Raw genomic sequence first — 17,278 nt, 5'->3', positions numbered from 1 at the left:
GGCAGGCAACATAAGGCAGATACGGGCATGGGCAGGAACAGTGGAGGTGGCATGGATGGCACCTAGGGAACAGTCCTCCAGCTGCCCTAGGCGCTGAAGTTTTCCGACACGTCGGTGTCGAAAGCATACTCGATCGTGGCTTCTTGGACTGCAGCGAGGCCCAGACCGGAGGGGCGCTTGTTGGGGCACTTGTTGGCAAAGTGGCCCGCTTGGCCACAGTACATGCAGAGGCCTTCTCTGCGGCGACGATCTTTTTCAGCGGCGGTAAGAGGGCCGCGCATGGTTCCTAGTTCCATGTCGTTTGGACCTGGACGAGCAACGGTGACTGGACGTGGAGACGGAGTAGACTGAGGGATGCTGCGAGGAGGCTGGGGTCGCCAAGGCTGTTGGGGGCGACGAGCCGAGGTCAGGCGCAAGTTCAGATACGCGGTGGTGGCAGCCTCAGTCACAGTACTCATGGTGGTCAGGGAATGCCATTGGCCTTGCAACAGGGTGCGCACACCCTCGGAAAGGCCAAACTTGAATTGGGACACGAGAGCAGACTGATTCCAGCGGACCTGGCTTTGCAAAGTGGAGAACTCCGAGATGTATTCTTGCATTGTACCTCGTTGCTTAAGGAAACGGATTTTCTCTTCGGCTTCCTGGATGCTCAGGCGATCACCGTAAGCGGCCTCGATAGCGGTCATGAAGGCGTCGTAATCGTTCAGGAGTCCTTCTTCGTCCTCGATGTCTTGGTTGTACAGCGGGGCAAAATGTTCGAGGGGAGGTCCTGCCATACAGCCCATGGCGAAAGTCACGCACTGGTCATCCGATTCAAAGGCAGGACCGAAGCGCTGGAAGACACCGGACAACTTGGCTTTAAAAGCACGGAAGGAAAGGACTTTGGCATCACCATTGAACGCAGGCGTGAAGGGGTGCGGGATGTGTGGACGACGAGCGGCTGTCTGGAGAGAAGCGGCAGCGGCGGTAGGCGCGGGGGTTCGGTCCAGGATGGCTTGGACCAGATTCTGGAGGGCAGCGATCGTGTTGGTCTGCTGCTGCATTGCGTCTTGGTTCTGGACTTGGATAACGTTGACGGCCTCGGACAAGGTCGTCAGATGGTTCGCTTGCTGGAGATGGCTGGCAATGGAGTTGGTACGGGCGTCAATAACGGACAAGAGTTCGCGGAGATGGTTCACAAATGCGTCAGGAGTGGTGTTCGGGTCTTGCGCATGGTTCTGCAGGGCACCAAGGAGATTCGCCTGCTGCTGCTGCAGAAGCTGCTGGTGCTGGGTAAATTCATCTTGGGCGGACATGACTGGATTGGAGAGTCTGCAATGTCAGGAACAGACTTGGAAGAGTGGGATATGTGTTATGGAGGAGACAGACAGTGGACAAGGTAAGGAAGAAATGTATTGCAGACTGAGGTTATATGCTATGGATTCTATGGCTCTATTTATGTGTTTCTAGGATTCTTGGTCAGGGTACTCGGATGGCTACTACGGGACGCGAGGTATATTTGCTAGGAATAGCACAAAGGTATGGATCTGGTGCAATGGTTCTAGACGGGCCGGACAATGGTTCTAGGCGGGCCGGATAATGACAATATCAATAAAGGTACTTCGTTGAACATATGTTGATCGAGCATACGGTGGCAGAGGTACGCGTGCAAGCGCGTGAGCGCGTAGAAGCAGTCACAAATCAATATGAGCAATTGTGTGCGCAGCTCAACTGTCACTCTGCACCACACGCTATGGTGCTATCCGTGACAGTCAAGCACAGGGCCAAGATGGATCGTGCTCTATAGTTAAGGGGTATAACGACTTAAGGAGCTTATGTTGTGATATTTTCTAAATATAGTGGTTCCGCAATGACGACAAATATATAAGAAGCGTGGTTGGTTTAGTGGTATAATTACCGCCTGCCACGCGGTAGACCCGGGTTCGATTCCCGGACCACGCATATTTGGACTATGAAATAATCTAGCCGCATCCAAGAACCTTCCTGTACGGTTCGCTCTTCATTCGCCTGAGTGAAAATTGTGGATATGAGTTCATCTTTTTGTTTGTTTTATTTGGCGACCGTTTGCCACGTTGAGCATGCAAGTCGATTCCTGCAGAAATCCATGTAGCTCGTTTACCCTGAAAATCGGACCTATAGCCTAATATGGAAGGATATAATAGATTGCCCTTGTTCCTATTACACATTTAATCCCGTAACCACAATTCGTTTAAGGATCCGGATCTTTTTAGCCATCGCTTCCTTAATATAGGCTGTAGTTCAGCTCCGTTCTCTGATACCGGGTGTGTTACACTCTTGATATACCTGGGCGACGTACTAAATTGCTGATTACCAGTAGTGGGGTGATAACGGGGTGTCATACTAGGTCTACATGTAAATTTACATATCAGTTTCCTCGTCGCTGGAGAATCTACCCCTTTGTCCAATCCAATATGAGGCAGGATTGAGCCAGATTCCACTCCGAAGCTGAATGACGAGGTGCCATGGAAAAGAGAAAACAGACAGTCGTTTGTGATCACGTTGGAGTAGTACTTTACGACTCAAAATCACTATCGCAAAGGTTTAATGCTAGATTTAGTATGCTATGATGTTGTCAGCGCTTCGCCCAGTTTCTACAATATCCCAGTGCACTGTTGACACCGATGCAACTAGTATATAAACCCTATCAGGCATAGAACTAGATAGCAGCATTCGCCCAACAAAACACCCTTTTCACCCTAGATCCTTCGACACCCCAGATACTCCAATCGTTTGCAAGCATGCCGACGCGTAGGGAGTGAGCTAGCTTTCACTGTAGTGGAAAATGATAAGCAAGGCGAGACCATGCGCTTTCCCGTCTCTACATCTGCCCAATTTTTATACCGATTTACACTTGCTCCACCAAACCGCCATTTTTATTTTACTTATTTTCAGTTGGAGACATACAACTAAGGGGCCTGAATGTTCCAAAGTGAGGGGCGCCAGAGCGCGTTTTCTTTCTACTTGTAGAAACTGGGCTGAAAGTTCCGGTGTCAGAAGCAGAAGCAGAAGCAGCTTGCCCCTGCCCTTGACCTGCTGTAGTCTAGGCCATAGAGCTCAGGATCCGTTGCTCCATGACCGTGATCAGCGTGCGCTGTTGCTCTTGAAATGCCATGATTTGCATGCGCTATGCATGTTGCTGTTGAGTATTTGCAATGCCCAAGCCCCGCATGAGCTCCCGGATAGTCGCGCCAACCACTCTTCCTGAATCAAATGTCATTGAAATAGCCGAAATGTCGTTATTGTTGAATATGGGTGCATTGCTGCCGCTAAACGCCTCATCGCCTTTGTCGCTCTCCTTATAAACCTCGTAATCAGATGTACCTTAGGCATTGACGACCTCCGAACCATGAGGGAGAACTTGAGCGCTGTCAATAAGTTGAAGCCCTGGAACGTTGATCGGGATGTTGGAATGGGCGCAGACCCGCTTGTAATGCTTGCTCAGACTATCCCTTGTCAGGAATGGCTTTCTGCAGACGCAGATGAAAGCCATGCTTCTATCCTCGCGCCTTTCAAATTGGACGAACACATTTAAAAGGAGGTTTATCACTTGAACTGGCGCCGTTGAGTGCGACCGAAGCAAGTAGTTTTTTTTCTGACTTGGTCAATGGCACAGGTCTGTCCTCGTCCTTGACTGGGAGACCCTGTTCAATGCGACGCCCCTGTGTCCGGATCGCCTCTTTCTTGTCCAGCAGTCCCTGGACACAGTTGTAGAATGTACATTCGTTTCTCTGTACCTTGGTCATTGTAGTTAGCGTAGCGTGTAGTGGAATGCTGGCGAGGAAGGGCAACAGTGATGTTGGTTGTAGAGTGTTAGAGTGTGCACAGAGAAAAAAGTTGTGAGAAAGAGTGCATTTCACCATGTCCTCCACCTTGCATAGAATATATAACTCGCCTCATAGTCTACAAGTTCTCTTCTTGACCATATCCCCATGGCCAGGCAATCTCGAGCAACGGTCATATTGTGTCATTCTCTCTCTTCGTCCAATTGCTTTACGCCCATCTGCAGCTCGTCCTTTCGGAGCTCGTCCTCTTTTCTCTTTCGAAATGTGCAAGGCTGTTTGCATGCAATGCTAGACTTTGAGTCAGGGTGATTAGGGGTTGTCTTATGTAGAAAGAAAAGAAGAGAGAGATTGCTAAATCGCGATAGGTAATCAATGGTCATAGGCATCAGCAGCATCAGCAATACCACATATTCACCAGAGTCCGTTATACAAGGCTATAGTCTATGGTCTATCCAGACCGGGTATCCAGAGAATGTCCTGAGGTACGTCTTACTCATAGACTAGATACTCATAAACAATTGCTCTCAGTAAGCTCTTGATGTTCACCTTGCGCACTGTTCAAAGCGCCTTTGCAATTGAGGAACATTTGGGGGTATCACTTCTTCCATAATGAACTGTGAAGTGCATCTCGACTTAACTCACACATTTGACGCTCCAAAACTAGGAACTAGGGAGATTCATTCAATTGGGCTGTAACCGTTGGATTATTTTTCGATGCACAGGACAAGCGCGACGCGTATGGCGCTGCACGGAAGGTCGTTTGTAGCAACCGGCTTCTGAATAATACCTCTGAGTGACTAGCAGCCTCACTGCCTACCGTGGCAAGAGGCAACAGAGTAATGCGGTGTAGGGGGTCTAATAACGAGTTCTGTAACTTCTACCATTAGTTCTATTTACAATAGGAGACACCACGCGAATAGGACTTCGGCAAGGGCGTGCTTCGGTCACTTACTGGTTCGCAGTGCAGGGTCCTCCTCTGGATCGGAATGTATGAACACAAAGGTAAAATAAACTAGACGAAAATGGAAGGAGATAAATACGGGATCTGTTTAGCTAAATGGTACGAGCTAGGACTATATTCCTTTGGGAATGACTGAGGTAATTGTAAGGAGTTCGCATTGCGGTCTTGTCCGGACAATCTGGACGAATGCAATGTGTGATACAAATGATTTTTGGAAAGAAGACTCTGGTTCAGGAGCCAGACCGTTTATTCTTTTATTCTGGGGGCGGTGCTCTTCCCCATGATCTAATATCAACTTTGCGAGGTCAACCGAATGATTCTCATTTACTACACCATAGAATCCATTTGCATAGGTCGGGAAAGCCCTCCGCGAGTCTTCTCTGGCATCACTACTCTCAAGACTGGACTCAGCCGAAATCATTGCGGTCTATTCCATCCGCAACAAGATCCGTCGCTATCAACAGGAGTTCGCTGTGGTTATGGTTGGCCATTCATATTTTTGCACCTGCCTCTTGCTGCAAACTATGGGGATTGTGTGCAGGCACTCCTTTTGCGTGACGCAAGGGGACAGCAGGTGGAAGTACAGGATCAGCCTCGTTCTCAAGCGCTGGTTCAGGGAGCAGTGGCAGGATCTCGAAGGTTTCGAGACGAAAGTTGGTTCAGAGCTCCTAGTTGCCTATCCGCATTACATCGCCTCCACCAGGACGGAGGATCACCCCGCCAACACTTGTGCGAGGAGTGTGCACATCTTGTTCTCTACAGAATCCTCGACGCCGCAGCCAAGGAAGGAGGAGTGACTGAGGATGAAGCGGTACAGGGATCGCAAGAGAGCTGGCCATCAGGGGACAACTGATCCAGCAGTTCATGATGAAGCGATACAAACGCTCAACAACCTCTCAATCTCGCTGAAACGGAGACAGGGGTTCATGGAGCTACAGGGCGCGTCTGACAACGAAGCAGGTCTTGATGTCACCAAAGACCCACTTGTGGTGAAGCCAAAGGGACGTCCAAGAGCCAAACGTATCAAGAGCAGCAACGAGATGTCGCGACCATCCAAAGAATTCCATCCTGCTGAAACAGACCTTGAACAATAAACGAGTGCCTTTTTTTTAAATGAGGTCCTACAGACTATCCCCGTGAGAATATGGCGCTCACCTCCCCGTGAAAAAAAAAAAAGCTCGAATTATTCTTACCTGGGTGTGAGAATAACCCAAAACGAGGGACAATCTCATGGGGTGTGTGAGAATAAGATCTCACGGGGGGGGGAGGTGAGATTATTATTTTACACGGATTTCTTGCAGCCCTTTTGACAATGCCGCCTACACGTGAGGAAGTTATGTAGAACAGACAGAAAGAAAAAGACACTTCACATTTCTTCTCGCATCCCTATTTCCCTATTTCCTCATTCATTCAGCTGCGGCACCGCTACTAATTCCGCCAACACGGTCTTGACTTCGGGAGCGAAGACTGGCAATATGTCACTAGGACAAGCGTCAGATATCCCGAGCAATAGTATGGTTCCCGGTTGTGTCAGCAGCCGACCTCTCCACTCGTTATTTTTTGGTGGCGCAAGACTATTGTTAACATGCATTTAAACGTATTTCAAAAGTCCATGCTGGGCTTCAACTGCTATGCGAAGATCCTCATACCGGCGTAGGTCCCACACTGGCAGCCCTACTCAATGGTACACCAATTGATCCAATAGACATCCTGATACTAAGTTCGATTCGATCTTAGCAAAGCTCTAATAAAGTCATTATTTTCGTCCGTCAATCATCCAGGAACGCAGACATCCTCCGAGGCAATTCGCATTTTAAGCGAATCTCTCAAGTCTATGATCAATACGGCATCCAGCGAATCCGCCAAGCTTGCGTTTTCAATTGACCGGATACCTGTTCCACCCTCCTTGACAGACAAGCCTCGTCAGAGACTGGAGTGGCTCGTGCTGTCGTGTCTCGTACCTCTGCTTGCCGTTCCTTCCTTGTCGACAATTCATCGTGATCTTGTTATTAAGGCGCTTCACGTTGTGAGGCTCGCTTTGTCTCTCTCCGAGGACGCGTCTCAATTCATAGTCGCACCAGGGATACCCCAAAGGACAAATGGATTTCATCGTGCTGTTTTGGGGATATTGAAGGGTAAGGATTTACATTGACGATACCATATCCAGTTGAATTGAGTGAATCGATGTTGAATGACAAATGAGAACTATTCTGTTCCGTTCTATTCTACTCTTTTTTTTTTTTTTTTTTTTTTTCAGAGGTATCTCTTTTCTTGAAATCGAAGAACTTGACTTTTCCATCCGATTGCACGGTGAAAATGAGCGCGATCAAAGGCGTACCCGGATACGAGATCGATCCGGCGTGGATGGCCATGCGATTTTCTAGTCTCGAGGACGCCGTACGAGTACTGTGCTTTCTACTGCCCTTTCTTTGTCCAGAGATCGACAATAACGGGTCACCTGCCTATAAGGACGACGAAGAGCTGAGAATTGATCTGCTGGCGCTTACCGATTCCTTGCTCAAGACGTTTCTTCCTGACGGAGATCTTGCACGAAGGGATCGAACCGGAATCCGCCAGATATCGGCAAATCCGACTTCGATTTTACAACTTTACCAGGCTTGCAGTCATTGCATTCTAAAGACGGTCTACCTTTTAAATGCGGATAACCGGCTATTCACATCGCTGGCTGAATCGCTTATGAGGATTCTCTACCATCATATCATGACCATCGAGGATCGATGTAAAGAATGGAGCATCGCATTCGGTACTAGAGCAATGGCGCCCAAAGTCAAGCTTGAGAACTTTTCTAGCACATCCAAACATGTTGCGATGCCCGCTATGACCGTGAAGGACTGCAGAAGCGAGATGCCGGCGGTGACAGCCCTTGAGGTTCTCCTAGCCAAGAGTTTGATGGCTGTGATGGAGTGCGCATTCGAGTCGTTCCCGGACACGGTTGAATTGCGTGAGATTCGACCATTACTGGCCAATCTTCTGCTTTCCGAGCAACTTTTATTACTGAATGAAGATTCGAGCGGCAGGAGTGTACAGGTATGCCCAAGAAAATGTCTTTCTTTTAAGTGCTTTTTGTAATTCAGCTGTGCAATAGGCACTTAACTCGATAATATATTGATGATATATTGATAATGATCATTTAGCGCGCGATCTTCCTGTTGATGAACAAGATGGTAACATCCGGCGCCTTCAAGGACCCTCTGCGTGCAGTAGACCATGTGCTATCCTACTACACACATCTCGAACTCGATTTGCTTGTGCGGTTTGTACGGACATGTATTGATTACTGGAGGGCATTGGGTGGGCGCGACTTGTTGAGGGAAAGCCATCGCGAGAATGGAATAGTGACGAATCCCAAGACTCCTCAGGAGCAGGCCTTTGGGGGGTTTGCTATCAAGAGACCCGTAGATGAAGCAGATTATGATCAGCACCATCATGGGTACGTTTACTTGTCTTTTCATAATTCTATAATTTGGTCCGCAGCGTAGTACTCATCCTTCCTTTTTAAATTAATACCCCTAGCAACCTGGACTTGAAAGGAAAGCGTGTTAGACGGAGCAGTCCGATCCCCAACTCGCCCTCGATAGAATCGACAAACTGCTCAAGCATATTGTCGTACTCGCAGTTCTCACAGAGAATTGCCATGCCGAACGTAGCTGAGGATAACATGCCTTCGCCATCAGCGCTGCTCCTTTCGATGTTCAAGCGGCTCGTTAGCACTCAGGCGCTTAGCTACACCGCCAGTCAAGGGTCAAGAGGAATTCAGGTGCTTCTGAAAAAATAATATAGCGCCATCGATCGAGATCATTTTTTGTTTTCTTCATATCACAATGCTAACCTTTGATATCGTGCCTTTAGCCCCCACTCACCATAGAAGATCTAAAAGCGGCGGTAGTCGTCGTACAAGTGTGGGCAATGTTTGCTTTGGACAGGAGCTCTACGGAGGCTGGCAAGGGTGTCGACCAGCTCACTACCCTTGTTGAATCCATCGGAAAATACTACATATTATGGGCACTGAGTCCAGGGATGCAGGTAAGTCATGACTATGAGCGGTGTTTTACGTACCATGTAAGATTATTGTCCACGTATGTTAACGTTCGGGCTCCTCTTTAAATGCTTTTCTCTTTCCACTACGCAGGATCCGTCCCGAAACCTGTCCTATCTCGAATCCTCATTCCCCCTGATGCTGGACCTCATCGCTCCGCTAGCCCTGATCCGTAAGTTTTCGTTATTAATTGGTCAGCCAAGTAAGGATGGACTTAAGAAGCTGTAGCTAAGGCACTCGCGCTTTTACTGTACAGAACTGAGCGATTCCCTATGTGCTTTGCTCATATGCCTCGCATCAGGACCTTGGTTTGCCGAGCTCTCCGCTCCGGAGCTCTGGCGCAGCACAGAGGGTAGCATGAATATTGATGAAATTACTGGCCGCCAGCAACTGGCGAATGGTCTCCGCGTGATCACCGAGGGAACAGAGATCCTTTCGCGCCTGCGAGACAATCCTGATATCCTTGGATCCTGTCAAGGATTTGCCCAAAATAGTCTTAAAGCCCTGAGAGTCATGTCAACCTTCTCACAGTGTCCCCAGCTCGATGTTTGGCGCAAGGATATCACAGTGCGCAGTCTCAGGGACCACAGCAACGACCGAGCGCAAGATACTGGTCCCAAAAGTTCATCTGGATTGGTCATTGCGGCACTGGAATCATTCGCCGTGCTGAGCACTCGTTGCCCAGAGCTCAAGTGGACAGTGAGATCCGCACTAGGGTGAGGGACAAATATTGATGTTTCTATGCAGCTGGGAGCATTGTAGCTGTTTGTGTGTACTCATTTTTATTTTATTTTTTTTTGGGGGGATACGTGTGTGTTTACATGTCGTTATAGCTACTTGGCGCTGAGCGAACACTCGGAAGAAACGAAAATAACGCTCGCGTACTGTATGGGAATCATCGCTTGCGGCAGTTGTTCTACCAACCAACAGCATGGTCCAAAATATACCTACGATGCATTGAACCAGCTATTCAGCTCGAACTGGATTTGCCAGGATTGCGAACTGCCTTCGAATGGCTTGAAGGAAAGGCTCCAGGAAAAAGCATGGCCGTCTACCGAGCATTTGGATCCCAAGTTTCTCGACTCGTTTAAGCAGTTGATTCCAAACTGCGTATCAGTGAAACCACGTCTGGCTCTTCTTCGCGGTCTTTATCGCGTTTTTTGCCACCTCAATCTAGTGGACTGCGATCTAAAGTCTTTGGACTTTGGCTCATTTTTATTATCCAATTTATGCGACCCAACTGAGGCCATCAGGCGTGCAGCTGGGTAAGGGTATACCCTGGATGTTAGGCGAATATTGATGTAGGCGTACGTAATATTAACCACTTCTTCATTCCACATTGTCGTTTTATTTGATATTAGAGACATTGCAGAACTCGTGGCGATGAGAGCAGGATCAAGTCTCGCGGATGATCTTTTCGGGAAGTCAGGTCTTGAGGATAGTCTTGGGCGGATCAACGAAGCGATTTCAAAGGGCTTTAGTGCTGCTTCAAGAAGCCAGCGAGGTGCATGGCCGCTTCAGTTATGCCGGCGAATAATGCGCCATCTTCCAGAGGACCACCTGATATACCGCGGTCTACTTATCAAGTTGATTGATCAAGCATTCACAGAAAAGAATTTCATACGGTCAAGTTTTGTCTTTGACCAGGTAAATATCAATATGTTCTTCAGATGAAAAGTACATCGACACCAGGACTAATTTCTCAAACAACAATACCATCTTTTGACAATAGTTGTCCCTAATAGCGGAGGACAAGGGTCTATCCAATTACCGCTTTATTCGCCCGCAGATGGAGTACGTATGCACAAGGGTCTTGGAGAAACTCGATGGAAAGCAGGACCAATGGCTGGAGGCACTATTCTATCCATGGACCGGATTAAGCCCGACAGGATTTATCGAACCGAATTTGCCAGAACTTGTTCCAAAGATGATCCTTCTCCACAGCCGTAGCCTCATCGAGAAGGTGGCCTCAATTTTCAAGGAACCCGCTGACGTTCTCTGCATTCGACAACTGGATCACATTTTAGCTGCAATCTATATGCAGCTTAGCGACGAACATTTCCAGCCCTGCATACAGCTCTTGCTTAACCTTATTTCAAAGCCTCTGGGCATCGCCGATTTGACTACACTTTCCACGGAAGGATTACTCTGCTGCCTCAGCGTGGAACTTGGCCACGAGGATCCATTGAAACGCGACAAGGCCAAGAAGGTCATTGAATTTGTCGAGGAAAAAGTTTGGGAAAATTCCAAGCGGGAGCAGGCGGCTCAAGGAAAGGTTGCGGAGAGACCGCCTTTGGCGCTGTTTCTGAGACGACACGTCCTCGCGATCTTGGCCGAAATGAACAATGCAATCCAGGATACGTCGCAGATAGTGCCACTACGAACAAAGGCGAAATACCTCCGCAGCCTTATTCCTTTGGTGCAACTATTGGATCCAATCCAAAACTCAGTGCTTTCTCAGGTATATGATCGTCTTTCTGTTTCTTTTTTATTTCATGTTATTTTCTTCGCTGGATAGTATATGCGCATGCTAATCCATGGTGGTATCTGTAGATTTTCTCACCACTGGATATTGCACTGAATACCCGAGGCCTGCGACTCCATGCTCTTCTAATGCTAAATGGTGTCCTTCATCTGGTCAAGCCCGCGCAGCTTGATGGAGTACTCGGTCATGTAGTCCACACTATGATTAAGTACTATCCCAGCTCCAACGAGAAGGAGCGTGCAGTCGAACTGGAGATCCTACAGTTCCTCATTTTGCAACTTCAAGTGGAGTTGGGCGCTGTCTTACCCGATGTCAGATATCTACCGGATCTTCCAGAGTTTGAGGAAATGAACAGAGTTCTCAAGGAGGTCAAGACACGTTTTGAGTTCGAACCACAGCTCAAGCGCCTGATCGACCGCTCTGCGGACGAGCGCGCCGAGTTAGCAGAGCAGGCGATATTGGAATTGCGAGAATTCTTGTTGGCGCATGAGCACCAACTGCTGGAAATGACCACAACCAAAGACAAGGATGTCGCCCCTATCGTAAATGATTTGATCCGCGCCCTTTTGTCTGGGATCGGACGGTTCAGAGGATTGGACGCGCCAGTTCCTCGTCGATGCATAGAATGCCTAGGAATTATTGGAGCCGTAGATCCAGCCAAGTTATCGACAATGCGGCTGATTCCGACTCCACCAGGTCATACGAACTTCAACGATCCAGAGGAGGCCAAAAACTTTGTTTGCCGGCTGATCGAGGTGCAGCTCGTTGGCAGAACCCGATCAATTGGCGACATCACCTCAGAAAGCCAGTGGGCGTACGCACTCCAGACCCTACTGTCGTTTTGTGGCATCAAGTCGGGCGTACTGGAGGCAACGATGGAAGTACTGACGCCGAGGCGCTCACTCCCGGGTGCGCCGTCCTTCAAAACTCCTGCAGATCGCTGGAAAGCATTTCCACGCCATGTGCAGGAGGTCTTGGAGCTTTTGATTGATGCCAAATATTCCAAGCCAAATTCGACCGACCAGCGGACCTATCCTAGTCCTCTCTACCCTCATGTCGGCACCTTCAAAGAGTGGCTCACGTTTTGGACACTTGCGCTAATTGGAAAAGTCTCTGGTCGGTATGCTAAGGAGATCTTCCAGGCTTGCAAGAGCGTTGTTCCGTACGACACCAACACGTGCTTGTACATATTGCCACATCTGGTCCTACTTATTTTACTGGAGGGAACCGAGAACGATAGGAAAGAGATTGTGGAGGAAATGGCTGCTGTTTTAGGAAGCGGCAGAAGCTGGAGACAGGAAGGCGTGGAACAAACGCTCGCTATATCAAAGCAATCATTTAGCGAGCTCAATCAACTCGGATCGCAGGTATGGATTTTTTTTTTTTAAAGCAAAAGTTTTTTGAAGTCCCTAATTAGCCGTTACGTTATTTGGATGTATTAGACGGTCTTTGGGCTCTTTGATCATATCTCGAAATGGATCCAATTGAGAAAAGCCCCAACTGGCAAGACTCCAACTCCTCGGGGCCACCCGACAGCGAGCGATCTGTCTCAAATCGCGGCGAGGGCGCAGGACCCTACGGTCAACATTGTACAAGCCCATTTGACATCTATTTCTCACGACGTGATAGCAATGGCCTCGTTCAAGTGTAGGGCATACGCGCGCTCGCTTCTCCACTATGAGCAATGTATCCGTGATGCGAGACAACAGCGGGAGCTGACAGAACTGGATTTTCAGACTCTATACGAGAAGCACCAGGAGATTTACGCTCACATGGAGGAACCGGATGGGATGGCCGGGATTTCAGGCCTGATCACAAGCGGCAGTCCGACCCAGAACCTCCTTCAATGCGAGAGTGCTGGGGGCTGGATTGAAGCGCAGGCATATTATGAACTAGGACTTCAGGCAAATCCAGGAAAATACGAGAATCACGCAGGCCTGTATAAATGCCTTGAGAACCTTGGACACTTTAGTAAGCATATTTTACGCGGCAGTACTGGATGTTTAGAAGATCAAAGGGTGTTTAATTTTCGGAGCGGATTACTGATTGTCATATGATTCCAATAGATACGTTACTAACTGGTGTCGAAGGGGACATCCAGACACATCCTGAATGGGAGCAGCAACTTAACAACTGGCGGATTGCGTCGGCCTGGAAAGTGCAGAATTGGCAGTCGTTGGAGGTGGCCCTCTCCCGATCTGTGCACTCGAGCTTTGAAACTGGGCTGGGGCAGCTGGTTCTCGACCTTCGAGATAACAGAGTCGTGGAGTTTGAGGAACATCTCCAGCAAGTCCGTGCTATGCTGATTGCGCCTCTTGCCGCTGCTAGTATGGAGAGCTACGCTCGCGCGTATGAACATATAGTTCAACTTCACATGCTGCATGAGCTGGAAGTCGCTTTCAGAAGCTGCAATTTGAATGTCTCGCCGTCGAATAAGCTAGGATCCCAGATTGTCTTGTCCTTACAAGAAGGAGAAACCTACGTTAGTCGACTGCGGCTGTACGAGCCGACCTTGGAAAGAAGATTTGAATCAATGGCACCTTCTTTTAGGCTGCGTGAACAAGTCGTTCGATTGCGCCGGGCCGCTTTCTACGATATCAGGTATGCAGTAAAGCGCAGGAAGAGATGTCTTTATCCTTTAGAAGCCCTAATAGGGCATGCGAAAATTACAGAATGGCTCCGCAAACGAGGCTAACCATATCAAAAATATGTTTGCCTGATTGTCAACCCGACAGAATCCCGACAGTTGTCTCGTACAGCGACTTAAATTACCTGAAAGAGTCCTGTGGACATCTCTGGCTCGAGTCAGCCAGGGCAGCTCGAAAGTCCGGTAATAGCCAGGTCTCATATAGTGCTATGCTCCACGCGGAGGAGTTCAAGAACCACTCCGCTGCTATCGAACGTGCCAAGTGGGAGTTCATCCATAAACATGAGCGTCAAGCGATCAAAACCATTGACTCAGCACTGAAGCGGTCACTTGTACCAACAGGCCCTTCCGTGGCTGCTACCACACGGGCGATATCCTCCTCAATCACCAATCGTCTGAGACAGACATCGAGCAGTGGTCGCCGCGCGGCTCCTGTTTTTAACACGGAATTGCAACGGGTGCAAGATCGAGAGATAGACAGAAGTCAGGTTGGCTATATCCGCGCTAGGGCACATCTGCTAAGGACGCGGTGGGTGGACAGAGGCAGCCTTGTCAGTCCCAATGACATCTTAGAGGGGTACCGACAGGCAACAGTCGAGTGCGACTACTGGGAAAAGGGATACTATGCTGCCGGACAGTACTTCCTGAAACTGTATGAGGGCACTCGGCGTTACAAGGCCCGTCCACCGACTCTTGGGTGAGTTCTGTGGATTCTAAATCGAATCTTGTTTGCACTTCTCGATGGCATTTGTACTGAATGGCATCAAACCCATGTTTAATAGGTATTTAACCACCGCGTGTCGTCTTTATGGCAAAGCCTTGACGCTCGGACCAAAGTACCTGTACCAAGCGCTGCCCAGGCTACTGACATTCTGGCTCGATCTGGGGTATCAGGCAATATTGCCCAAGGCGGACGCTGCTAGTATCGAATTCCAAAACGTCAACAAACTAATGGAGGGATTGGCGGGGTACCTACCCGAGTACATGGTACTGAAGCGCTCGTGCGTGCCTGTTTTCTGCTTCTGGACATCTTTGCAAAAAGCCGCGAAAAACCTCTGTTCTGACGCTCTTCTGGTTTTGTTAGTTTTTGTCTGCGTTCCCGCAAATTATCTCACGCATTTGTCATAAGAGTCCGGACGCATTTGGGGTGCTGCAGCATATCATTGTCAACGTTGTGCTTGCATTCCCCGACCAAGCAATTTGGCAGATGGTCTCAGTCTCAAGGTCGGTCGTCGGTGAGCGCAAGCGCGTTTGCAACAAGATCCTTGATAACGTTCATCTTCGACCGCAGATAGGCGCAGCCACTGTGGAACAGATCAAAGAGGCTCTCGATCTTTGCGACAACCTGATCGCGCTTTGCATGGCACCCGTGCCGGACAAGGTTGATAAGCTGAGCTTGGAAAAACATTTTAGCAGGCAGTACTCGCAGCTTAGACAGCACTACAATGTGACGGTGCCTTGTCAGCGCGCTTTATGGCCAACCCTTCCAGAGTCGAGTGCGACGGTTGCTTCGCATCAGCCATTCAAGTCGAACCTCCCCAAGGTTGAACGTAAGGTTTCTGTAATGCCTTCCAAGGAATTCTCAGAAAATATCCAAAGACAGTATTAACCATAAATGTTCTTTGCAGGGTTTATGGATGAGGTTGAAGTCATGTCCTCGCTGCAGAGACCTCGTAAGATCACGATCGTAGGAAGCGATGGGGTGAATTACACCTTCTTGTGCAAGCCCAAGGACGACTTGAGAAAGGACGCAAAAGTCATGGAATTTAATGGCCTCGTCAACATGCTGCTCAGGAAGGATAGGGAGGCGAGCAGAAGAAATCTCTGTAGGATATTGTTAATAGCAAGGCAGTGGGATTTGCATTTATGAGATTTACCTAACTCGATATTGTTCTTTTTCGATTAGACATCCGGACGTACTCTGTAATCCCTCTGAACGAAGAGTGTGGACTGATCGAATGGGTTCACAATACTATCCCGTTCCGACACATTATGCAGAAGCAATACAAGATCAATAACGTGAATTTACTCTCGGTAAGTCCGCCAAGGCACATACCCAATGCTGAGAAAGCGTTATGAACCATAAATCTAATGATAATTGCCCTACATCGGATAGATCGCGGAGATCAAGAGAATTCTGGACCACGAAGACCACGTCAGGATGTTTGTCAAGGACCTGCTACCCAGATTCCCGCCAATCTTTTATCAGTGGTTCATCGATATATCTGCTGAGCCAACCGCTTGGTTTGAAACGCGTCTCCGATACACGCGCACTACTGCTGTCATGTCGATGGTCGGATATATTATGGGGTAAGATGAAAAAGGACTACATTATGGATGTATTTTCGAGTGCCTAGCTCATCATGATTACTACCTATCGTGTTCCATTGCTTCATTACTAGACTGGGCGACCGCCATGGAGAGAATCTGCTGTTCGATGATCGGAATGGGGACATTGTCCATGTTGACTTTAACTGCCTCTTTGAACAAGGCAAGACCTTCCCCAAACCTGAAAAAGTCCCTTTCCGACTCACGCAGAATATGATCGATGCCATGGGCCTCTCAGGATACGATGGAGTGTACCGTCTGGCATGCGAGCAGACACTGCAGGTGTTCCGAGACAACACCGAGTCGCTCGTATCCGTCCTCGAGGGCTTCATTCACGACCCGTTGGTGGAGTGGTCCAAGAGCAAGCGACGCGGTCAACAAATCCAACAGGAAGCTGCCAGGGCGGCGGCGGTATCTGGAATAGGGGATTCTGTAGTTGGGGACGGCGGCGCTTTGGGCGGGGCTGACGAAGTCCGGGCCCGGTTGAGATCCAAGGCCAAGGCTGATGCTGCAGTAGTGGCGGCAGCAGCAGAAGTGTCGGACCCACAGCAGAATGAGAAGGCGCAGGCCATCCTCACAATTATCAAGCGCAAGTTGAGCGGTACCGAGAGCCCGAACATGTATATGCTCTCAGTTCAGGGGCAAATTGAGGAACTAATCCAGTCAGCAACCAGTGCTGACAATCTGTCGAAGATGTATATCGGCTGGTCCGCATATTTGTGAGGAGAGATTGCTGTGTAGAAGCATACTAGAGTTTATGATAATAAATCCCCAGGTTTTTGAATATCTCCTATTTTTTAGATATATGGATAAAAGTGTCCACGGCGTATTTGTCGAGGCGATCTTGTCGAGGGAGCAACCATATCCCAGGAGCCTGGTCGAAAGAGTAGTGCTGTTTACCATTTCATTTTTCGGTCAAGGAACGTCAAGGAGAAGCGAGGTTGTTGTGACAATGGTGGCGATAGTGATAATCAGTGGGCGAAGTAGTTATATTGGT

General features: G+C 48.8%; 4 protein-coding genes and 1 non-coding gene across 5 annotated transcripts; 4 read left to right on the top strand and 1 right to left on the bottom strand.

Moving 5' to 3' along the window:
- Positions 1-840: 840 nt before the first annotated feature.
- Positions 841-1,392, top strand: BC939DRAFT_445530 (uncharacterized protein; the record flags this gene model as incomplete). The annotated part of the gene is made up of 1 exon (XM_051554819.1): positions 841-1,392. A coding segment is annotated over one exon (542 nt), but the record flags the coding sequence as incomplete, so codon positions are not given.
- A 478-nt stretch (positions 1,393-1,870) lies between these two features.
- Positions 1,871-1,941, top strand: BC939DRAFT_t69. Its single transcript has one exon. It is a non-coding gene; the product is annotated as a tRNA-Gly (tRNA).
- A 755-nt stretch (positions 1,942-2,696) lies between these two features.
- On the bottom strand, positions 2,697-3,953 carry BC939DRAFT_445521 (uncharacterized protein). Its single transcript, XM_051554818.1, has 4 exons — positions 3,619-3,953; positions 3,356-3,527; positions 3,098-3,145; positions 2,697-3,061 (listed from the first exon to the last, which is right to left on the bottom strand). The coding sequence occupies exons 1-4, from the start codon at positions 3,879-3,881 to the stop codon at positions 2,900-2,902; spliced, it is 645 nt and encodes a 214-aa protein (XP_051414373.1). The 5' UTR covers positions 3,882-3,953; the 3' UTR covers positions 2,697-2,899.
- Positions 3,954-5,120: 1,167 nt separating this feature from the next.
- On the top strand, positions 5,121-5,864 carry BC939DRAFT_445512 (uncharacterized protein). Its single transcript, XM_051554817.1, is given in 3 exon segments — positions 5,121-5,557; positions 5,574-5,734; positions 5,808-5,864. The coding sequence occupies 2 exon segments, from the start codon at positions 5,244-5,246 to the stop codon at positions 5,671-5,673; spliced, it is 414 nt and encodes a 137-aa protein (XP_051414372.1). The 5' UTR covers positions 5,121-5,243; the 3' UTR covers positions 5,674-5,734; positions 5,808-5,864.
- Positions 5,865-10,610: 4,746 nt separating this feature from the next.
- On the top strand, positions 10,611-17,004 carry BC939DRAFT_394939 (uncharacterized protein; the record flags this gene model as incomplete). Its single annotated transcript, XM_051552189.1, has 13 exons — positions 10,611-11,282; positions 11,375-12,673; positions 12,749-13,277; positions 13,373-13,907; positions 14,066-14,278; positions 14,369-14,650; positions 14,736-14,940; positions 15,038-15,503; positions 15,582-15,779; positions 15,860-15,987; positions 16,070-16,263; positions 16,356-16,654; positions 16,799-17,004. 13 exons carry the CDS (start codon positions 10,611-10,613, stop codon positions 17,002-17,004), a joined length of 5,226 nt encoding a protein of 1,741 aa, XP_051414371.1.
- Positions 17,005-17,278: the final 274 nt, after the last annotated feature.

This window comes from Gamsiella multidivaricata, assembly GCF_025024155.1.
Source record: "Gamsiella multidivaricata strain RSA 2152 chromosome Unknown BC939scaffold_18, whole genome shotgun sequence".
In the NCBI taxonomy this organism is placed as follows: Eukaryota; Fungi; Mortierellomycota; class Mortierellomycetes; order Mortierellales; family Mortierellaceae; genus Gamsiella; species Gamsiella multidivaricata.
This window is presented reverse-complemented; position numbering and strand designations above follow the sequence as displayed.